General features: G+C 43.1%; 1 protein-coding gene across 2 annotated transcripts in view; it reads right to left on the bottom strand.

Moving 5' to 3' along the window:
- EIF5B (eukaryotic translation initiation factor 5B) overlaps positions 1-24,512 on the bottom strand; it is a 499,902-nt gene that overhangs the window by 199,245 nt on the left and 276,145 nt on the right. For both annotated transcript variants that reach the window (XM_078658012.1, XM_078658013.1), the window contains exons 12-13: positions 10,877-10,987; positions 10,624-10,691 (exon numbers count right to left, since the gene is read on the bottom strand). In XM_078658012.1, the coding sequence (XP_078514138.1) occupies positions 10,624-10,691; positions 10,877-10,987 (179 nt within the window). The remainder of the gene's footprint in view (positions 1-10,623; positions 10,692-10,876; positions 10,988-24,512) is intronic.

Raw genomic sequence — 24,512 nt, 5'->3', positions numbered from 1 at the left:
GAACTTGGAGTGGCATTGTGGGCACCTTTTAAACTGGCTTCTTTCCATCGACGGTCGGCTCACGTGGCGTCGAAAAGGCCCAACGGCCCGCGTCGACGACCGATTCGAGATGGAAGGTTGGATCGAGCAGAGAGGTACCGAACGAGAACAATACCGTCGAAGTCGAAGGCCTTTTGGCCCTTAGAAAAGGTTTCTTTTTCGATTCCGAGTTGGAGTATAGGAGTTTGCATCCGAACCCAATGGCGGAAAAAAACAATCTGAGGATGGAGAAGATGCCCATGCGCACTGTAGTCCAGGGGAGGAGTCACCTATCTCGTGATACTTCAAAGACTTTTCCAAGACAACAAAGTGCAATCATCCGGACCCAACACAAGGCAGCGATCTATGCACAGATATGAATTCACCAGCCCACATGCCTCGAACACAAACGTTCTATGGCGCCTATTCATGTACAAAACTTAGTAACAATAATGTCTGGAAGGAGTAGAAGCACCATTACCAGGTTCTAGTTATAAACCTCTGGAGGCAGTCTGCAACCCCTTTTAAGATAGGACTGTGCAATTTACTGGGCATCTGCATAGTGCTCTTCAGGAAGGCACATCGTAAACTGAAGTATGGAGAAGCATGCCACCATCAACGAGAACGGGGCTATAAACGTCAAACCCACATAAAACCCTGACTGAGTAAAGTAACCTGTGAAGTTAGGGGTAGAGCTTACTTATATGTCTTACGTAACAGCAAAAGTGAATGAACAGCTTCAACTACTATGCAACTTGGTTTCATGAACACAGACGTTCAAAGATGATGAATCCTTAACATGTCATAGAAAGGCAGCACATGAGGGTATATGGAGGGTGAAGTATTTTAGCATCAAAGTTTGTGAAAAATGACCTTGCTCGTCAGGGCAAACGACAAGGATTTGTACTGGTAACAATGATATTCTTTTTTTAAATCTTGAAAAGTTGTATTTTGTTTTGATGGATACTCAAAAGGGAGCATTGTTGAATTTAGGACGATAAGCAACTTTCAACCTGAATGGAGGGGATAACATTTTGGGAAGTCACCCCCCTAACCAACTGGATGGGCACAAACTGATTGAGTTCAAAAAGTTTCAGAATAGATAAAAACTAAAATTCAGCATTAATTAAATCAAACCCTGTAGCAAAGCTGGATCTACATTCATTTATCTTTCAGACAGAACTCCTGCATAGGGAGAAAAGTGAAGTCTATATCCTGTTGTAGATAGGAGAAGTGGGGTAGATATTAAAGAATGCAGAAATAGTTTACATTTTTGCTTTGGCACATGAGATTGTGGATCATGTCTGGGGAAATCAAAATAGATGAGGCAAAATACTCCCTTCAAGTACCAAGTTTGGTGACACATGAAACTGAAGCATTTGACTGCCTCCTGTACGTGCTACCTGCAAACTAAATGGAGGACGGCTTTCCTCATATCTGTATTTAAGAACGGCGCATTGATCTTAATCCTTTGGGCCAGATTCAGCAATAATGTGGTTCAATTTACTGAGACAGCAAGTCAAACATTTGGTTTATGACTGGTCAATATGATCCACCATCTCCTGAAACGCTGGCTCTTGATTCGACTAGTCATTGAGGTAGTTACAGATATTAATCAATCAACTCTAAGGTATGCAGCATCTAGGGGTTTCTACTTTTATAAACATACTATTTGCTAAAATCAGACTGAAAGAAAGAACCCCAAAACATCTAACAGGTATCCCGTTGTGAGCTACAATAATATCTGGTGTTGCTGCCAGGAAATGTGACAGGTTTATTTCATAACATTCTCCATCAAGAGTAACTGATCAAAATGTAAACATTCACGGTAGTTAAAGCCCTCACTACAATGCTCAACTACAAAAAAACAAAAATAGAGCCCAGTGTGTCCTCTGAAAGGATGGAAATTGTTCTACGTAGCCTTATACCAGACATAACTCAAGCGGGATGGGACGGATGGTTATTTCTGCCATACAGCACAGGAACCAAGGTTCCGCACAATCGAGCACAAATTAACATACTAAATGTAACTGTCCAAGTTTAGGTCTGGAATAGGGACAGCTTTATCTGTCTCACCAGTCTCATGTCTATAGGAGCAAATGAAATCATACATTTTGAACATACACAGAGGGGCTTTGGGTCAGCCCTCTTTTTCACTGATCTGTTCAGCTGTCATTCCCATATTGCTTACGCCCACCACAGCGTACAGAATGGGGCAATAAGTCGGACCAATACAACCATTGGGTCTGGATGCCAGTGCATTTCGTCCTACAAAGTAGTACCTGGGGGCCAATGGGTCCTATAATTTATTTATTTGACTATTTGGTCAATTCTTTTTTTTTTTTTTTACATGGTCGACACACATTGATACAAGTTTCTTTATTTGTGAATTAATTAGCTCCAAGTTCAGATTTATTCATAGTGTCTCATATCGAGTCACAATAAAAATTACTATTAATTTTTGCAATTTTTCTAGGCTAAATTGTTTACTAAAACTGGTGGGTTGCACTTCGAGGTGAAATGGGTTCGTCCAACCCACGGTTGCGTGATCACATTTTTTAGACGGGTAGGTGAGAAAAATTCGTGTTCTGCAATTCCACATATATGCAGTGAGTATGACAAGCACATAGATGATCATAAATTACTAGCGGTAGGTAACTAGAGCTGCATTCGCTTAACGTGGTACCACTTCAAAAAGAGTCTTGCAAATTTTAGACAGTACTGAATCAAATTAAGTAACAGGAACTCCTTGGTTTTGAGTCAGAAGCTTAGTGATTACAATGAAGTCTTGCTTTATATATTAATGAAAATGTATTTTGTATCTCAACACTCAGACTTAGCGATACTCTTCCTCACCATTCAAAATATAGAGCGTTGTGGCAGCCTGTCTTGGATTATTATGTTGAGCCTGCAGATTTCCCACCGTTCTGTGCAGTCTACACTCATCCTACTAACTTAGATAAATGTTACAAATTACTGCTGGCACCTTTTACTGGAAACAATCCTGGAAGGAGCATTCAAATACATATCTGGTGAAACCCAACAAAACCTTAGACTGCAAACATGTTTTTTGTTTCTGTACTTAAAAAAACATTTTTATAAGGTGCAACATTTGATCCAACACAGCCTTAGTACACTGAAGCGTATTTCGTTTATAACAGATCATGTAGAGACAAGGTAATTATATACAGGTTGCTGAGACGAAGGTAGCAGCAAAATAACCAGTGACCAATGATGTGAAATATTTAAATTTACAAGAAAATATTAACCATGTATGGAAAGCAATCAAATTATCCTCAGTAGTTCTGATAGCTTTCCATGCACTTTAGTTGAAGTGCACAGAAATGCTGTTCTACAATTGCCGAGTTTGACGGTGTCACACTGATTAAGTCAAAGTATTTTGATTTCAACTCCAGTTCCATACCAGATTGAAGAACACGTATGTACAAGAAAGGCCGGTTTAAGTTCAGAAATAGTGTTCACATTTTTCACAAAATATTTATTTCAGTAAGAATGAGTGTATACAAACTACAGCATTTGTAAATGGAAAATTTCTACTTCTGTACTTCAGTCTTTTCTTCTTAAGATCGAGAAATGTATTCTTTTACATTATTTGACACGTCAATTTGTGTACACTGGAGCCTCCTAGGGAAAGTTGAGAATGAACTGATTCTGATGTCTTTAACATGGTATAGTTAGAATACAAGTTGAATATAGATCAGCTATCCTATTTTTAGTGTTTATTTTGTGTGGTTTTCTGAGTGTTTTCCAAACCTTTTGAAATCAGTGTTTACCCCCAAAAATAGACTGTTTTTCTAGTGTTTAAAAAACATGTTGTTCAGCAGTGATTGTTATGAATCATATATTTAATTTGAAGGTGACGAAATGCAGGAATCATGGACGGGAGGACATTCAGTCAGGCAACAGAATTGAGGGACGGGTCAATAGATGAGATTGGGTCTTAAATCATGTGACAAAATGAAATGTAATTCTTTCTTATAGAGATGTCTTGTACCGGGATGCAGCTATTGAAATCACGCCGAACAGCCAGATAATGTGCAACTATGGGCAAGGAGGGAGCGGAGGGGGGGGCTCGTTCCTACATGGTTATGTACTTGTAATGTGTATTAAAAAATTAATAAAAAAGATTCCAAAAACAAAAAAGAAAGTAACAGGAAATGAATGATCAACACAATTTACGCAAGATTCTGCGGACAACAAGAGCTTACGTTTTATTCTGCAAAGATAGAGCATATAGTGCTGCTGATTCATCTGCTATGCACACTCCTCCCATCTAGTGTTGGGCTCGAACTCTGCAAGTTGTTTTTCCTCAAGGACGTTTTATGATCAGCGTTGTGCTTCATCTCTCCTCCACCACGAAGTACTGCACATGTTCAATGGCTCCTTTGTTGGATCATGTTTTTTGTTTTGCCATATAGGGAGTGAGGATATAATTTTTTAAGTTAGCCTTGCTGATGAACATGCTGTAATTTAGGTGTATATTCGTTCCCATCTAATACCTGCCAGGGAGGTGGAATGGTGCATGTGAATCTGCAGCACGAAAAGCTATGTATAGATGCTTACAGGGTAACATACTCCATTCGTAGCATGTGTTGGCTGCAAATGTTCATGCTATGCATGGACTGAAAAGTACTACCCCTCTCGTGGTGACTTTAGGCATGAGATGGTGCGTTTGTTTAAAATAATGTTCGAAGGACTGTTTGTCAAACTAAAGCCTGTTGTCTGGTTTATACACCCATACAATAGTGTTTTGTAAAAGAGTGTGGGGTCATCTACGTTGCTGCATTGCAAATGTCAAGGAGAGATATTTGCTAGAAAAGTCATTGTTGCTCCTGTTTTCCTGCTCCCTTGGCATGGTTGATAGTGTTAGTTTAGCTTTGGCATACCAAATTTGTATACATTTGACTATCCATCATGCTATTCCTGATTTTGAGATAGCATTATCTTTATGTGGATATGAAAAAGATACAAATAGTTGTGTTTTTCTGAATTTTTGTAGTGTTCCAAATGGTAAAGAACTGCATGTTTAACATCAAGTGTATTTAATACACGTTCTGCAAAAGTTTCAGGTTTTGGAAAGACAACTGGTAACACTAAAGTTTGATTTCAACGGAAAGGTGATATAACTTTTGGTTAGAAGTCTGGGTTTGCGAGTTAAAATACTTTATCTGAAAACACTTGAAAACATGGTTCTTCAATTGTGAGCTCATGTATTTCACGGACCCTTCGTAGGGAGGTTATTGCTACTAGGAAAGCCACCTTCCACATTAAGAATTGTATTTGACAGTTCTGAAGGGGTTCCAATGAGCCTTGTTCATATAATGTTTACGTTCCATGTAGGTATAGGTGGTGTACAAGTTGGAATGACTCTTCAATCCTTGCATGACAGGAATGTGGAAAAGGGATGGATGCTTCCTGTTTTGAAGATATTGTGCAATGGCTGCTAAATGTAGGCGTATGCAGATATTTGCTAACTGCGCTTTTTGCAAATGTAACCAGTAATAAACTAGTTGTTGTACAGTTGGAGAAGATGGATTAATGTTTTGTGACGCACAATAGTGAACAAAATGTTTCCATTTAGCAGCATAACATGCTTTTGTGGTTGGTCTTTTGGCCTTTTAAAATTGATATGCATTCTGGAGATAGATTTAAGTATTCAAACTCTATGACGCCAGGAGCTACATTGCAAGATTGAGCTGCTGAGTGTTGGGATATTTCACCTGGCCCCCGCTGTGACTGAGGAGGTTTGGATAGTTGGGTCGCTCCTCTTGAGGTACTAGGGTTAGCTCTAGTAAAGTCATGTACCATGGCTGTCTAGCCCATCGGGGAGGAGTGAGTTTCAATTTAATGAAGTCTGTCTGAGTTTCCTGATCACGTATGGAATGAGTGGGAGAGAAGGAAAAGCATATGTAATATCCCGGACTAGTTCATCCAGAGTGCATTCTCCATGGATTGAGGGTGTGGGAGTCTAGATGCGAAGCTTTGGCATTTTGAGTTTTCAACAAAGGCAAACAGATCTATTGTTGGGGTTCGCCATTGTTGGAAGTATTGTTGTAGTAATTGAGCATGTTTTTCCCACTGGTGAACTTGTTGCTGTGCCCTGCTTAGCATGTCTACAAAGGAGTTGTCCTGTACTGGTATGTTTAGTACTAGGAGGTGGTCTTTGTGATTGTTTGCCCATTGGCATATGGTCTGTGCTAGGTGTGAGAGTGTAATGGAATGGGTCCCTCCCTGTTTCTGAATGTAATACATTGCTTTCATATTGTCTGTTTGTAGAAGGACAATGTTTCCATTGTGTTTGGTAGGAATGCTTTGAGAGCCATATAAATGGCTTATAGTTCCAACATGTTGATGTGTAATGTCTATTGTTGTGTGGTCCAGTGTCCCTGAACGAAAATGTCCTCCTTGTGAGTACACGAACCCATGACTGATGTGTTGGTTGTGATCGTCACCTGCAGGATTGCGTCCTTAAAGGCTTACTTTCAGTATGTTTGAGGTGTTCCACTGTTGTAGTGCCTGATGGACCTTGGGTGAAACCAACACTAGATCGTCCTATTTGCGCCCCCCTCCCGTTTGTGACCATTGGGATGCTAAACACTCTTGGAGGGGTCTTACGTGTAGTCTTGAATGTGGCACAATTGCTATGCATGAAGACATCCTTCCTAGAAGCTGCATCACTATTTTGACTGGTAGGCGATGATGTGACTGAAAATTTTCCAGTTGGTTCTGGAGATGGAGAATCCTTTGTGGATTGGGGTATGTTACCCCGATACTGAATTGAGTATCGCTCCAAGATAGGGTTATGTTTGGAGCTGTTGGAGATGGAATTTTGTTGCAATGATAGTGAAGCCCAATTTGTGTGAGAAGTTGACTGTGTGTTGAGTGCTTTTGAGACACTTGGCTTTGGTTGGACTCTTGATCAGGCAATCATGTAGATACGGAAATACATGTATGTTTTCTGATCATAATTTTGCTGCTACTACGGCTTGGCATTTTGTTAACTCCCTTGGGACTGTTGTCCCCCTAAATGGTAGCACTTTGAATTGATAGCGACGTCCGCTTACCACAAACTCTAGGTATTTGCCATGTGCTGGGTGGATTGGGATGTGGGAGTATGCATCTTTCAGATCTAACAAAGTCATGAAATTTTCCTCTTGTAGTACCTGGTTTATGCCCTGCAATTTCACCGCCTGGAAGTGTTCTGACAGTATGTTTCGATTGAGGGGGCACAGGTCTAAGATGGGTCGTAGTGAGCCATCCTTTTTTGGGATGAGGAAATAAAGGGAGTAGATTCCCTTGTTGAGATATTTCCTTGGAACAGGTTCTATGGTCCCTTTTAGAAATAATGGCTTTACTTCTTCCTTCAGCAGATGTAGATGCTGTGGATTTCGTATGTGTCTTTTGGGCGGGATATTTGGTGGCTGTTGAGTTAGGTCTAGGCAATATCCCTGCTTGATTATTATTTGTAGCACCCGTTGTTCTGATGTTATGTCTGGCCACAACTGGTGGAATTGTTGCAGCCGTCCCACGACGGATGTTTTGTGAACAGGGGGAAGTGTGGGCAAATCACTGTTAAGGTACAGAGGTGTAGAGGCCTCCTTCTTGGGTGTACCTCTACCGGTGTTTTTGTTTCCGCATCTATAGTAGCCACAGTTTTGCTGCTGATACGGCTACTGGTTGTTCTGGCGTTGATATGAGGTGGTGTCCCTGGTAAAAGTCTTTGTGGCCCCTCTATCTTGGTAAACCTGAAAGGGCTGCTACTTTTCAGGTGTGGTTTTTAAGGCACCCATTGATTTTGCTGTATTGGTGTCTTCTTTGTTTTTTCAAGCTGGGTAACCACAGCAGGCACAAAGAGGTTTACCTCGCAGCTGTGTCCACCCTGTCGAGTGCACATTTGATTGTGACATTAGATATTTGCCTGTTCTCATTTACTAAGTCTTCTCTTTGCTTTTTATAGTTGTCTGGGAGATGCTAAATCAGTTCCTGTATCTCATTGCAGGTTGTTGTGTTATAGCGGGAGAGTAGTCCCACTGAGTTGGCAATCTTCCACTTGTCGGCATGTCCAGTTGTCACCCATTTGCATCTATCCTCTTGCTGTCTTTATCCGGAAGAGGCATTTCTCCAGTCCCCTGTGTTGCCGCCCTTTACTTGGCAGTTGTGACGACTAGGGAGTCTGCAGAGAGGGGTTGGAGGGGAGTGGGGGGCGGTTGGCAGACCCCTGATGTATGTATGTAGGGTCCGTTGGTGACGGTCTGTATTTGTTAAGACCCTGGATTTGACTGTGTCTCTGAAGATGTTTTTGGATACATTCCGTACATATCCTATCATGAGTGGGTCCTGCACAGTGCACTCGGTGCGCGATAGTGATTGAACCAAGAAATCTGTTTGCTCCTCAGTGGTGTGGATTGGGAGCTTGTGGTACTTTGCCACTCTATCAATGACACTGTGATATAAGGGGGAGTCACCTGGGGGTGATGCCTTTGATGGTACTGAAGGCTCCATGCCATGGTCAGGCAGAACAACGTTGTAGTCATTCCACAGGCTTGTGGTGTGGTGGGTGTCTTGTGTCCCCTCTGAATCGGTGTCTAGGATCTCCCCCTCATCATGGGGAGAGGTGGTTGTGTTTGTGTGGATCCAGGTGGGCTAAATTCATTGGGCTTGAGGCCCTGTGCTCTAGTTCCACCTTTTTTGTTGAAAGCAGTGGCAGATCCTGCTCTTGTGCCTATGTTTTGGCAGCCTCTTTACATTTTTAGTTCATAAATTGTTGCAGTCCCTCAAAAACTATGCCCTATTCCTCAGTTGCATATGAGATTGTGTCTTCTGTTTCTTTGGAGCCAGTGGAGGCCCCTCAGAAACTGTGAGTGGCTTTGTAAACCAGATGTATGACTCTTCTTCTGTCCTGAAGTGTAGCCATGGTGTTTGTCTGTCCTCGGAGTTGAGGGATGTTTCGATTCCAAGATGCTCGAACCCGAGCGTTCCTTCGGATCCGATGCTTTATGTGAGGTTAAAGTCGGTTTGGTAGCTTTCGTGTGGCTGTCAGTCTCGACTTATGCTTCATCGTCTTAGTCATAACTTCTTGTATAGCGCACATTTCACAAAAGCCGAGTGTGTGTCACTCATTCGGTACCCAAATGGTGCTGGAACCGTTTCTGTGAGGTAGCCTTATTGCCCAATTGGGATTGAGAATGTTCTCGTCCCTTCTTGGCTCCCTGGCATGCTCACGGTGTTAACCTGGGGCTGTGGGCTGTGGCACACCGTGGCATGGTGGGGGAGGTGTGTGAAAGTTGTACTAGGCACTGGTAGGTCAACAGTATTCATAGTACGTGGTGCTGCCTCAGTCCTCGGTCACGACACTGAATTAGCAACAGTGATGTAGGCCCCTCAACATGTACCGGACCTTGTTCATCACCAGAGGACGAATAGGAGGTGGCATAGTGGGGGCTGGTGATGACTTTCCCACTTCCTGTTGGTGCATCGGCCTCAATTTATTTCTTCCTCGCTATCATGCGAGAAATCCACCTCAGCTGCTAGCTTCAAAGTGTGTGCCAGGTAACGACACCTTCAGGTCCAAAACCTCTTTTTGTTTTTAAAAAATGTGCCAACTGCACACTCGCCTTCTTTGTGCTCTGGGGATAAGCAAAGATTACACACTTCGTGAGTTTGGAATGTGCGTACTGGCCCCGCACTAAGCACACCGTCAGAAAAGCTTTTTCTTTGTCTCCATCACCCGGAGATGGATATTCTCGACTGCCGAGTGTGTGTCACTCACCGCGTACTTGCTTCCTGGCGTCACAGATCTGTTGAATGTAGTTTACTGGACCTCTGGTTGAGTTTTATTCACTGTAGGCTACGAAGGCGTTGAATCTTCAAGAGCTCCAACGCAATCCATCAGAGCACGATGACAGAAAATAACTTTCTAACAAAGGAGCCTCTGAACATGTGCAATACCTCAAGGGGAGGAAAGATGACGCACAAAGCCAATCATAAAGCTTCCTCGAGGAAAAAAAACTTACAGTGTCCGGGCCGAACACTAGATGGTAGGAGTAAGCATTGCATGTGTATCTGCAGCCAATACATGCTACGAATAAGGTATTAAGCGACTTGTGGCAGGCATATGTTACTAGTCAGCACCGCATCCTTGAATATGACTATAATAGGAGACAGAATGCAGGTAGAGAATCAGACCACTACAGTATTTCCATTGTGTTACTTGAAGAGGTCAGATTAATGGTCTTAAGATTTTAATAGCTTTGGTGATGGATTTAAATTCAGCAAGATCGATTCTACTCCTTGGCATACAACACAAATATTTGGGGGTGTGGGGTAATCTACTTAAATGCCTTATAGGGTGGTACTATCTGGAAACAGTAATGCACTTTGTTATACAATGGGTATTGTTAGTTATGTTGTACTGCACCAATTGCCCTGACCTTGTTCACAACACCAACGTCTGCAAAAATACAAATAATGAAGCTGTTGGGTTTCATATCAATACAAAATAAATAATAATTTGATTTAATATTTAGAACATTTATTGTGATTAAACACCGAGCTTGAATATTCCACATGTGTAAGTAAGTTTACCTGAATGACTCGTGGCCAGGGGTGTCAATAATCAGCATTCCTGGTATCTTTACTTTCTCCCTGTCAAACTAATACATATTAGCAATCTGTTATTACAATGTTGTTTTTTTAATCCAAGAAGCAACACACATCATTTCTAGCCAGAAAAGAATACATGTAATCAATATTTAATGTACAAACATGGCGTTTGTAACAAAGGCATCTTTTATTGACTCACTATACATCTTAAACACTTGAAAAAACCCTCACTTACCGTCTTCACCATCTTTGCCTGTTCAAAAATAGCATCCAGTGGTACATTTGTGGCCCCAATTTGTTGAGTTATTCCACCAGCTTCACCGTCTTGCACATGAGTATGGCGGAGCTATGTGAAAATCAGACAGAAAATAAATATAACACAAAGCAAAAACAGAAGCCACCATCAAAAGGAATACAACAAAAACAAACTCCTTCAGTTCTATTTGTACTGGAATAACAGAGAGTAGTTCGTGGCAAAGAGTTCAAATACCTTTGCAATCTGAAATATTACCGGAGAAGCTCCTGAATAGTAGTCCAATATGCCACATGTTTTGACTAAAGTCATTTTGCTTAAAATTTCAAGAGCAATACATTCTCTCTAACTTTGCTGCCATCTGACAGAATCTTGCTCCAATGCACATGGACGCACTACAGGACACATCCTCCTTTCCAGCCCAGTTTACCTTGCACCTCTTTCTTCCTTTCCAAGCCTCTGCAATAGGCCATACTTTAGCCTGTCTCCTCTTATCACTGCTCTTGGCTTCTCATAAAAGCATCAGAGCAATCTCGGGGACTATACCTGCCTCTTTTTTTAGCAAATAAATGTGCTTCATAGGTACACCCAGTAGGACCACTGCTGGATCCACAGAATTTGAGTAGGTTCAGACTAGTCCCTTTTGCAACAAGTTAAAGTTATCACAGAACAGCTAGATGTGGAGAAAAGACTGCAGTGATCAACATTGGATTTTTCAAACAGAGATTCCACCCCAAATTTGCAGGATGTCTTCTTCTACTCTGCAGTTCTAGTGGAAAAATGTGGGTGGCACAAGCACAAATGTGTCTTAAACTATCTCAAACAGTTGTGCCATCTTTTTACATATACCCGGGGAAGAATATAGTCCTCATTATCTAGTCGTATCCATTGCTCATTGAGGTTGAAAACATGCTAAGATAGCTAAAAGTTTCAATTTCACTCCTCACATACTCTAAGCTTACACTCATTAGTCATGGTCCATGTCCCTGGAGAAGAAGAAGCATTGTAGAGGTGCAGCTATCAATGGACCAGCAAGATCATCATAGGCGATAGCTACTAGCTCATTCAAGGCCATCAATATTCTTATCATCACATAACTCCCCTAAACAGACCAGAGGCTACCCCTGCGTGGGAGCTAGAAGACGTCACAGAGAAGCACCTATGTAGTCATATGCCACCAATATCCAATAGTCTTTCTTTTGAAGCTCTTTTGGAACTTCAAATTTCAGGTGTCCCAAAGAAGTGCGATAGTGAAACAGTTTAGACCTCCATTACATCTGACTTTCATAAATAGAGTTCTCTGGACTCTGGTTAGGCATGGGAAAGCCTTTACAACCCGGCAACTTCATACTTGGGCATGGGGTGCTTTTAAGATGAATGTGAAATCAATACTAGAATTTAATGCAAACATGTAGCAATCTGGGGAGAACTGTAGTCAATTCTCTTAACTATAGGAATAAGATGGTCCAGTTTGCATTATTAAACATTTCGTGTTTGGTGGGTCAGTGTAGTTTCTAAGTATTTTATTGCTCATCAATGTAATAAATAGACGTTTACTGCTTTCATAACTTCCGGTTAGGTTATGTGAATTTGTAGAAAGCAACGAATCACCCGTGAGGGTATCCAGGTGCTGAGTTGGGCAGGCCTGAGGGGGAAAGGAACTGAAATTGGTTAGATTTAAATGTCTTCACAGGACAAGCTAGTTATAAAACCAAAGACTTTTTAATGATGTTAAACTGCTGACACCAAGGGGCAGGGCATGGCTCAATACAAGTGTGAGGCTCTTCACCTCAGCTCCACTGTAGCCCTAGGAATCTTCGGCTCTGTGCCATCAGAGGTGCTACCTGATTTCAGGATAGACGGAGAGTGGAGCGTGAATGGAAACAACTGATACGAGCCGCTGAAGAAGATGCCCCTTTCACTGATGGAGTGGTCTCAAGATGGGCACTGCGCAGCACTGAGGAGAAGACAGACGGCTGCCTAAAGAAGTGTCCAGCAGGGTATGGTTCTCCTGCTCTGCGCTCTCTCTCCTCTAACATGATACTTGCAGACAAATCGCTGTAGAGGTACAGTGGGATAGCAGCTCCTAAAAATTACAGAGGTGATAGGAACTCCTTCCAGAGACAGCGCAAGTGAATGCACTCTAAAAAAACTGAATATATGCTCAAGAAGAGGATAGGGGTAGAGAGCCCTCTACTGAGGGAACCCACCAGGGACAAAAGCACATCAGACCATGCAACACTTACCCTTTCAAAACCCTTTTCAGTTCTCATCAAGCAGAGTTCCATTATGACCAAGAAATATTTGAAGTAACGTGGCACTACAGACAATAGTATTGATGGAGGATAAGAGTGATCTTGAGAGTGATCAATGTTAAAATCCTGACATGAAGGCTGACTGTAGCCCACTTACAACATAGGAAAGGAGATGTCTCTATTCCACAAAAGTCATGCTAGACTGAAACCCCTTCAGAAAGGATACAACCTGCTCATCAAACTCCTAACTGTTCAATTCTGCCAATGAGGCAGATCTGATAAGGCTCAAATGCCTCTGAAAAAATAAACACACAAGGATCTACTAGGGATTTTTGCAGCCAGTTTGATGCCAACATAAAAGGAACTACTGGGATTTTTTGCAACCACTTTGATGCAGAGTAACCACATCCCTGGAGCTCTCCCTCTGAGCAGACAGTCATGGCACTCGTGAAGATTGAACTGATGGAAGGCCTACCCAATTTCAAGAAGGGGCTCAGAAAAGACTTAAAAGGAGATTTAATGAAAGACTTTGAGAACCTAGAGAAGGCCCAGGATCTAAATTAGAAAACCTGAGAAAGGATTCTGATTTTGTGGTTGTCATCATGAGAGACCTGGAATCTATGCTCAACCAAAAAGAGGGCAGTGGGGACTGCAAAGTCCCAGACATTTGTGAACACTTCAAGCGAAGGAGGACACAGCTTCCCGAAAATGCAGCTTGAGAAACACTCCAGACAACAGAACATTTTAAATGGAGGCCTTACAAAAAGACTATGGGAGGTGGACCTTAACTGCATGCGTGCGGCGGCTTTTTTCGCGCTGTGCGGCGTTTTTAATAAAGCCGCGTTACATGACGAGCTGAGCTCGTCATGAGCGTGCGAGCGGCACAACTCATGACGAGCTCAGCTCGTCATGAGCGCGGAAGGGGTTAAAGATTTTGTGGTAGACATTGATCTCTATTCCCATAGGCAAAGAACAAACGCCAATAAGATTGGACAAGATCCATAAAGAGGGTAGGGGGGTTGGAGAAGGCCAGCCCACAATCAACAGACTTGATGCAGCACGTTTAGAGGTAGTATTATTGCATCATGTTGTCATTTTGTCGCATGTAAACATTGCTTGGATAAAGGTTTCACCTTAATAGTACTGGTTTAACATACAAATACAGTAATAAGCAACTGAAAGATGACCAGTCAACGTATACATAGAGCTTTCCACTGGGCGGCAAACCAGGCCACTGCTATTTTAGTAACGTTTGATCTGTTTGAGCTAGAAGCAATTTGAGTTTTTTGGTTAAAATCTGTAAATTATGCTGCAGATAACGGATTATGTGGCAAAAGATCCAACCCCATAATTATGCACAAGCATTGGAAATGCAATAGGTCTCGCATTAGGAAAGTTTGAGCTATTGGTCTTATAAATTACATTTTTTTTTATTTTATGTTGTTTTTTAAAATAGCTAAATTAATAGCTTTATCATTTACAATGCCAATAGTTATAACTTTCGCAAATGTGACACCTATAGCATTTGTAATGCTACATGTTTTGTATTTACGTGACTTAGATGTATTGATATTACAAATACAATGGCTTTTAATTTTTTACATAATTAATACTTAAATAATTTATTTAATTTGTAATGTCAATAGCTTAAACTTTTGTAAATAACTTTTGTGAAGATTATGTTCAGTGTTTTTTATTGTGACGAAAATCCAAGAACAGAAGTGAAATATTAACATCTTTTTGTGATTTGTAATAAAGCTTGAAAGCTTGAAAACAGCTTGAAAGATTGAAAGAACATATTTGAACCAGTGATGCTGTGGTGGTGCGGAGTGATACTGTGGTTGCGCTGAGTGATGCTGTGGTTGCGTTGAGTGATGCAGTGGTTGCGCTGAGTGATGCTGTGCTTGCGCTGAGTGATGCTGTGGTTGCGCTGAGTGATGCTGTGGTTGCGCTGAGTGATGCTGTGGTTGCGCTGAGTGAGCCAGGGAGACACGGACACTGAGACACAAACACTGAAACAGGGAGACATTGAGAAAGAGAGGGAGAAAATAACACAAAGGGAAAACAGAGAGAGAGACACACTGACAGAGCGAAGGAGACAGACACTGAGGGTGACATTGACATTGAGACAGAGAGACGCTAATACACAGAGAAGGAGACACCAACATTAAGACAGGGAGACACGGACACTGAGGCAGGGAAAAACGGCACAGAGAGGGAGACACCAACATGGAGATAGGGAGAAAACATTGAGACGGAGAAAACAACGCTGAGACAGGGAAAAATTGAGATAAGGAGACACTGGCAAAGAGAGGGAAGGTACAGACTCTGAGACGATGAGATACCGAGAGCAGACATTGGAGCAGGGAGACCTAGACAAGGACATATGGACACTGAGACAAGAAGACAGGGACACACTAAGATAGGAAGACACCAACTGTAATAGGAGAGGGAGACACTGATATGAAGATAGGGAGACACAGAGTAGGCGATATCAACATGGAGTAGGACACATTAATACTGAGACACCAACAGTGAGACAGGGAGCCATTGGCACAGGAAGACACATACACTAAGACTCAGACACACAGATTCAAGTAGACACCAACAGAGAGAGGGGGGGGGGGGAAGAGAGAGCACTAATGCTGTGACAGTGATATAAAGTGACCCAAGAAACAGTGAGACACACAAAAGATCAGGGAACCACAAGCATGGATGCTGGAGCGGAATGACACGGGACACAATGAGGAGCAAGCTGCAATGCTGGAAAAAAAGAAACTGAAGGTGCGCGGCTGCTAAAATGAAATTGTGCCGTGCTTGTTTAAAAAAAAAAACATAAAAATTGAAAGAAGCAAGGTGCAAGGAAAATAACGACGCGCAACGGCAATAAGGAGAAAGGCATGCCAATGTGATTGTTGGGAAATGTGAAGCTGATCCCCTCCCACTCTCCCCAATTTTTACAGACCAAGCTACACCCCTGGCAAAAGGAGCAAATGAGTTTGAAATCCGAGTTATAGTTTTCCAATTAAGTTATACAGTTGTGTTAACTCATGGTTTTGCATATGACAATTTATGAAGGAAAATCATCCGCTCAACAAACATTCTAGTGTTAAAGTACATTGTTTTCTTGTTGGTGTGCTCAGGGTTTGTGTTTGACCGACTTATATAGCTGCGAGAAGAACGCGTGGGCCATTCCACGCAACTTTTAATGGGTGAAAAGCTGCGTTTTCACCACACACAATCAACTAAACAAAAATATGTACCCTACTTTTCAAACAAAAATTACACTGTATAACCGCATGGAAATTTTAATTGTTCATGTTAGCAACAAAAATAACACTCTATAACCGCATGCGAATTTCAATTGCTCGTGTTAGCAAAAATGTATTACATGTGATTTAAGCAGTGTACAGATGCAAACATTCCCTGCCAAGTTGTAAAATAAATCACACGCCATGAAAAAAACAAGGCTTAAAAGAGGGCAGCGCCGAAGGCATGTAGGGTCGGGGTAACCCAGAGCCAATCCGTGACTGGCATTACAGGGATGGGAGCCCGGTCTGAAAAAAAAAACTAGAGATATTTAGAAAGAGGTATTTTGTTTCTGGTCCAAAATGTGTGGTAAACATTTTGTGGTTTAATATTTAGAGACACGGCGAGCTTTGTCTGCTTGGCATTCTCAGCAGAGATGTGGGGGATGCAGCAGCCCCCGGTGGAATGCTGCTGAGTATAGAAAAGAAAGAGCGATGAAAGGAGCGAGAGAGAGACAGGAAAGAGAAAAGAGCTAAAGGAAAGACAATAGGAAGAGAGCGAGTGGAAAGACGAAGGGGTTCAGAAGGACAGCAGAATTAAGGGGAAAAGAAAGGAGAAATGATCTTGAAGAAGAAGGACGAAGAGAAAGGTCACAGGGGAACAGGAAAATGAGAGAGAGGGAAAGAAGAGCTTAGATATTCATAAGCAGAGGGAAAGGATGGGAGAAGAAGCGACAACTCAGAAGGGAAGGAAAGGGGAGAAAAGGAATGAACTACGAGGGAAGGAAGATGATGACGAGAGGTGAAGAAAGAAGAAAGGGAAAAGTTGCCTGAAGGGGAAAAAGAATAGGAACATGAAAGGAAGTACATGAAACAAGCATTTGAATGCAATCGCGGCACCGAGCTGTAACTTGAGATGTTTACAGCTAAAGCACGAGTGCCGCGGCCCGCGATTGCATTGCAAATGAGAGGTGACACCGAGGGAGGGGGGTGGGTCCTGATGGGGCGGGGGAGCGGACCCTTTGATGCCGAGGCTCAGACAACAAATGGTGTGGCACACAGATTCAAGGAGACACCAACAGAGAGGGGGGGGGGGAGGAGAGAGCACTAATGCCGGGACAGTGTGTTTGACCAACTTATATAGCTGCAAAAAGAATGCGTGGGCCATTCCATGCAACTTTTAATGGGTGAAAAGCAGTGTTTTCACCACACACAATCAAATATGTCTAAACATGCTACAATCCCGTAAATGCACTACGAGAAAGTGCAGCAAATGCAGAGTGAGGTGAGGACCTCCTTGTTGTAACTCTCAATTAAAAAGAGCATCTGAGCTCTTCTAGGCTCTCTGCGCTCTGGAATATTTCGCATTTAGACACAAAAGTGAGGGCTCGAGGCTCGATGTTGTGAAGAAGCATTAAGAATGGCTTCGCTGTAAGGAGTACTTCTGTTTCATAATCATCTGCAGTGCATTAGGGCAAGAGTGATGAAGGCACACTTAAATATGTTTCCGCCGCCCAACGTAATCCCTCGCATGTGCAAAGTCAATAGTGTATTTCAAAAGAGGAGCAGCCCATGGAAGACGCTACAGTGCCTCGATGCGAAGAGTTGTATGAAGCACTACGAAGCGCTATGTAACTGAAGATGATCAAATAAGGCAATCTGATCAAGCTATTCGCCCTCCAAACGCGCTTCGCGCTTCGCCCTCCGAACGCGCTTCGGCGCCTCGCCAGTAATAGGAAGCTCTATATGAATCACTGTAAAGCGCTATGTAATGGAGCATGTTAAAAAAAGACAATCTGATAGCGCTATTCATTTTGATAAAGCATGAGCTAACCAAGTTCCGAAGAAACGTATTAAACACAAATAAATTGTGATGGGACACTTAAATATGTTTCCGCCGCCCAACGTAATCCCTCGCATGTGCAAAGTCAATTGTGTATTTCAAAAGAGGAGCAGCCCATGGAAGGCGCTACAGTGCCTCGATGCGAAGAGTTGTATGAAGCACTACGAAGCGCTATGTAACTGAAGATGATCAAATAAGGCAATCTGATCAAGCTATTCGCCCTCCGAACGCGCTTCGGCGCCTCGCCATTAATAGGAAGCGCTATATGAATCACTATGAAGCGCTATGTAATGGAGCATGATAAAATAAGACAATCTGATAGCGCTATTCATTTTGATAAAGCATGAGCTAACCAAGTTCCGAAGAAACGTATTAAACACAAATAAATTGTGATGGGTTAAACGAGGCTGGCAACAATCTTCTGGGTGTCATCTAGAAACCGGTCTTTCAAATTCAGCATCATCCTGGGAGTGTGTGTCGGAGTTGAGAGCGAGGAGAAAGTGAGGCGGCGGGGAGAGGAAAACAAGAATACATGCGACTGCAGAGACAGGCGGGGAGAGGAAAACAAGATAAAAACCGGACTTTCAAATTCAGCATCATCCTGGGAGTGTGTGTCGGAGTTGAGAGCGAGGAGAAAGTGAGGCGGCGGGGAGAGGAAAACAAGAATACATGCGACTGCAGAGACAGGCGGGGAGAGGAAAACAAGATAAAAACCGGACTTTCAAATTCAGCATCATCCTGGGAGTGTGTGTCGGAGTTGAGAGCGATGAGAAAGTGAGGCGGCGGGGAGAGGAAAACAAGAATACATGCGACTGCAGAGACAGGCGGGGAGAGGAAAACAAGATAAACAAGACGGAGGGAAGAGAGGGGAGGGGGGAGGAGAAGTGCGACAGGGGAAATGCGAGACGGCGGGGAGGGGGCGGAGCGGGTAAACAAAGACGGACGTGCACGCGCTTTTAAGCTCAATGCACATGCGCATTGAGCTTAAAAGTCACGGGCACTGCAAGGAATCGCCACGATTCCTTGCAGTGTGGATAAAGAGCGGATAAGTCCCAATACTCTCGCCTTGCTCGATGCGCATGCGCATCGACAGGCGAGACCTAAAAAACACCATGGCCGCATAATCACATAATTCCAGTGACCCTGCATACATTGTGGTGTCACTGTTGAAGTTCACTCATTGAATGGGTGCTACTCTGTCAAGTGATCATGCTAACAAATGTGGGATTAGGAATAGATAGTCCTGCTTTGCAGTGGGTCTCTACCAAAAGGACATGACTTGCTCTTTTCTTTTGTTTGTAAGGGGGCTATGGGCAGACAGGATTTGCAATTAATCTTTCTCTAGTCCCTCCATACTGCTCACAGAAGAGGTGTCTGGTATAGACACGACAAGGGGCAAGGCTCTTCCTGAATTTCGAGAGCTTTTCTGTTAAGGTTTTTAATTGTCCTTCTGTTAGCTTAAAGCTGAGAAATTGGAAGCAGAGGGTGGGGCGGTAAGCCAAGGGGCTACATGCTACTACTAAATGTTTAAGCTGTCCTTTACACCTAAGGTAACACGTTGGTTGCAGGTGGGGAGGGGGATACCGCCATCTTTGGAGCTAACTTGTAAAAACATATTGTAGACTAAACAACATGGTTTATATGGTCTCTTAGGACGTGAATAGCAACAATCAGTCAGTCATACTAGCCAAATGGAAGACCCTTCTTGAGCAACAGCCTGAAATTATTTGCCTCCAGGAGCTAAACCTGAGGCGGAAAGATCAACAGAGAATGAGGCACACACAGTATCCTGGCACACAAATTCTTGACAAATTTTTAACCTAAAGGGGTAACTATTTTTAAATGCAAAGAACTCTACTTTCTTTTAAAAGATAAAACTGTACATTTCTGATGGTAAAGGGTTCCTTGAGAACTCCAGGGTAACACTGGCAATGCCCTACTCCCTCAACAAGGGACAGGATGCCTTTCTTCTTTATTTCATAGTACACTTTTAAGGTTTTGCAGACAGCGATGTCACAATAAAGGGATTCTTTAATCTAGTGTGCGTCAAATATGGGGAGAAACTTGATCAATGCACTGTAAGTAACTCAAGAATGCTCTAGCTGCACATATCTAAGAGATATTCGGCATGAGAGAAATTAAAAAACACGATTTCTCCTTTTCTGACACATGCATAGATCTTCTTTTCAAGATCAGACTATATTTTTTATAAGCAATGCTGTAGTTCCCTTGGCAAAAGATTAGCTCAATCTAGGTGTCTAAAATAGTGCCAGTAAAAATAGATCCAGACATGATACTTAAGTTAATCAGTCAATGAGGATAGTGATTATACCCTACATTACTGAAAAACGCAATAATTAGATAAGAAATTGAAGCCTATAAAAAGTAATATTTTAGTCTAAATTGTCATCCAGTTGTGCATGGGGCAATTTAGGCTTTTCAAGGATAGTAGTCCATGGCTTTCATTGCAGGATTGCAAAGACTATCGGCCAGATTCATCAAACCAAAATCCGCTCGCAAAGGGCCAGATTCTGAGAATCTGGCCCTTTGCGAGCGGTATTTTTGCACTTGGGATGCATCATTCCAAATGCAAAAATTGCAATTTTAGAAATCGCTACATTGCGATTATTTGCATTTAAGGAATCTCAATTTGAGATTCTTTAAATGCAATGCATGAACCTTTTAAAAAATTTGAATTCGCAATCTGTGGCCGCTATTTACCGCGAAGTCAAACTACGTGGTAAATAGCAAAAACTTAGAAAAATACACTTTTGTGCATTTTTCTAAGTTGTATGTTACACACACACATGTCCTTGGGACATGTGTGTGCGCAACACCAGTGTACATTAACATTTCAGGGGTGCAACAGGGTGTCCTTTGCACACCCTGGCACCCTTGAAATTGCTTCCTTATTTGCGATTCGCTAATTGCTAATCGCAAATAAGGAATGACTCCCCATTCATTCCTATGGGCCTTTAGGCCCATAGGAATGAATGGGAAAGCCATTCCTTATTTGCGATTAGCAATTAGCGAATCGCAAATAAGGAAGCAGTAGAAATCGCAAAAAATATTGCAATTTGTACATGCATCCCGTTTTGCGAGTCTTTAATAGCGAATCCTTAAAATTCGCTATTAAGGACTCGCAAACATGACTGATGCATCTGGGGGTATGCTCATTAGAAATACAAAATCTGGAGGCAAGATTTAAACTGTTTGAAAATGATTATATATAAACCTCCCTCCTTGAATCGCATGAGGTAAATGACAATAACCGCAAGCTAATCCACAACCATACATACATTCATACAGCTGAACTGCCCTTGCTTCGTGTAAATAAACAATCCTATTAATCAAGTAACATGGTGGGTATATGTCTGGCCTGCCAACTCTGGGTGAAGAAAAAAAGTTACTTACCCTCAGGAATGAATAGTTTCTTACCTGTCGGTGTAGTTTTGCAGCTTGAAGATCTTTCTGGAATTACTATGCTGTGCATATTCCGCAATCTGGTTGTTGGGTCTGGAATCGTAGTCTTTTTTCTCTTTTTTTTTTTCGTAGCCCAGGTGGGCGTCGACGTCCCACCATTTGGTGCACCTTCGGTGACGTCGGTATGCTTCCGGCGGAAGCTCCCACCCTTGGGCGCCATCTTCGGATTCTTTTTTTCTGTCTCTTTTTTCTTTTCTGTGTTTGTAGTGATTCCATGGCTATGTTTGTTAATCCTTCTTTCAACGTAATTCTTTTCACGTATCTTGTAAGCTTCAACTTGCTTTCTTTTCTATGTGTTTCCACCTTCCTCTCAGCCTCATCTTTCTGGCGGAGGCGGGTGGGTACGCTAGTGAATCCAGAAAGATCTTCAAGCTGCAAAACTACACCGACAGGTAAGAAACTATTCGTTTTGCAGCGGGAATCTTTCTAGATTCACTATGCTGAGCATAGATTTTGTAGCGGTTTTGTTACTTTTGTGGCGGCTGGGTGGAAGATTAGCGTTGGTTGTTGAATATATGTTGAAGCACTCTTTGTCCTACTTGTGCTTCCTTGTTCATCTGTACATCCACGCAATAGTGCTTAGTGAATGTGTGCACTGAAGCCCATGTTGCCACCAGGCATATGTCCTGAATTGGTGTGTTGGCCAGAAAGGCAATTGTTGCTCCTTTCTTCCTGGTTGAGTGGGCCTGTGCCCCTCCTGTTAGCTCCTGCCCCGCTTGCTTGTGGCAGAATTGTATCGTTTGTGCGATCCATCAAGCTATGGTGTTCTTAGTCACTGGTCTACTCATGTAACTGTTTGCGAAGGATACGAAGAACTGTTTTGTCTTCCTGTGTTCCTTCGTCCTTTCAATGTAGTGCATCACTGCCCTTCTTGCGTCTAGAGTGTGGAGCGCCCTCTCAGCGATTGTCGTGGGGTTCTGGAAGAAGCTAGGAATCTGAATACTCCGATTCATGTGGAACCTTGACACCACCTTTGGCATGAAGTGCGGGTCTGTTCTCATCACGACCCTGTCACTGTGTATCTGGATGTAGGGTTCCTGCAGTGTTAGTGCCTGTAGATCGCTCACCCTACGTAGCGAGGTGATAGCTACCAGAAAGGCCGCTTTCATCGTCAGCATTTGCAGTGATGCCTTGTGGATGGGTTTGAAAGATGCTTTCATGAGCTCTGTCAGTACCACATTCAGGTTCCAAGCCGGCGGCGGCATCCATTTTGGTGGCGCTATTCTCTTAGCCCCTTCCAGGAATCTTTTTACTACTTGAGATGTAAAGAAACTTCTCCCTGTTTCTCCTCTTGTGTATGCCACAATCGCTGCCAGGTGTACCCTCAGCGAGGATGAGCTTAGCTTGGCTCTTATTAGGTGCGTGAGGTATCTTAGCACCGTTGATTCCTTGGTCAGCTTTCTCTGGAGTTTTTTCTTGCAGCACCATTGAGTGAATCTTTTCCATTTTTTCCCCATAGCACTTGCGTGTGCTGGGCCTCCTTGCCTCTCGCAGCACCCGTAGGGTGCTCTCTGGTAGTTTCAGATTTGCGAACTCTAAGTCCTCAGGAGCCAAGCTGATAGGCTGAGGCCCTCCGGCTCTGGGTGTAGAACTTCTCCGTTTTTCCATGGAGAGTAGGTCTTTTCTTTTTGAGAACTTGTGGGGTGGACCCTGTGCCATCTCCATTATCTGTGAGTACCAGGTCTGCCTGGCCCATTGTGGTGCCACCAGGATGAGCGTCATGTTGCTCGTCATGCATTTGTTGAGAACCCTGGGAATCAGTGGTATCGGGGGAAAAGCGTAGGCAAATGTTTTTGACCAGCTTATCCATAGGGCCTTCCCTTGGGATAGTGCCTCTGGTTGTCTGGATGCAAAGTACTGGCATTTTGCATTCTGGCGTGTTGCAAACAGGTCTATTGTCGGCGTGCCCCACCTCCTGAATAGTCTCTCTGTTTCCTGTATGTTGAGTTACCACTCGTGGGATGCTGAAGTTTGCCTGCTGAGCCAATATGCTTCTACATTGTCCTTCCCTGGCAGGTGTATGGTTAGCAGGTCTGTTTTGAGTGGTATTGCCCATCTCCAGATCTCCTGTGCCAAGCTTGACAGAGGGAATGATTGTTTTCCCCCCTGCTTGTTGATGTAAAACATCGTTGTGGTGTTGTCTGTCTGTATCAGCACCTTCTGGTTGTACAGTTGTTTCTGAAAGGCTTTGAGGGCAAGCAACACTGTTTTCAGCTCCAGGTAATTGATGTGTTTGACCGCATCCCCTGGGCTCCATAGACCCCTCACTCTGAGCTTGTTCATGTCTGCGCCCCATCCCTTCTGGGATGAGTCTGTGGTGATGGTCACTGTTGGGTCCGGTGGCGTTAGAGGCTTCCCTATTGTTATCCTTTCTTTGGTCCACCACTTTATTTTTTCCTGCACTTTGTGCGTTACAACCACTAGATCCTACCAACTTCCTGTAGCTTGTGACCATTGCTGTTGCAGCCACTCTTGGAGTGATCTCATCTGCAGGCGTACATTGGGGACCAGGAGTATGCATGACGACATGATTCCCAAGATCTTGCTCACTTTCCTCACTGTCAGAGCTCGCCCCTTCTGGTAGTGACGTTTCTCCCTCAGTAGGCTGAGTGTCCTCTTCTCGCTGGGTAACACCCTGCATTGGACGGTGTTGATTTGAGCTCCAAGGAAGGTCTTCACTTGCTCCGGTTCCATCGAGCATTTTCCCCAGTGTATGGAGAATCCCAGGCTTGCTAGCGTTCTTGTGACCTGTTCTGCATGATCTTTGCATGTCCTGTAAGAACTTGCCT

This window comes from Lissotriton helveticus, chromosome 8 (assembly GCF_964261635.1).
Source record: "Lissotriton helveticus chromosome 8, aLisHel1.1, whole genome shotgun sequence".
In the NCBI taxonomy this organism is placed as follows: domain Eukaryota; kingdom Metazoa; phylum Chordata; class Amphibia; order Caudata; family Salamandridae; genus Lissotriton; species Lissotriton helveticus.
The sequence above is the reverse complement of the archived record's forward strand: the minus strand, read 5'-3'. Positions and strand labels throughout refer to the sequence as shown.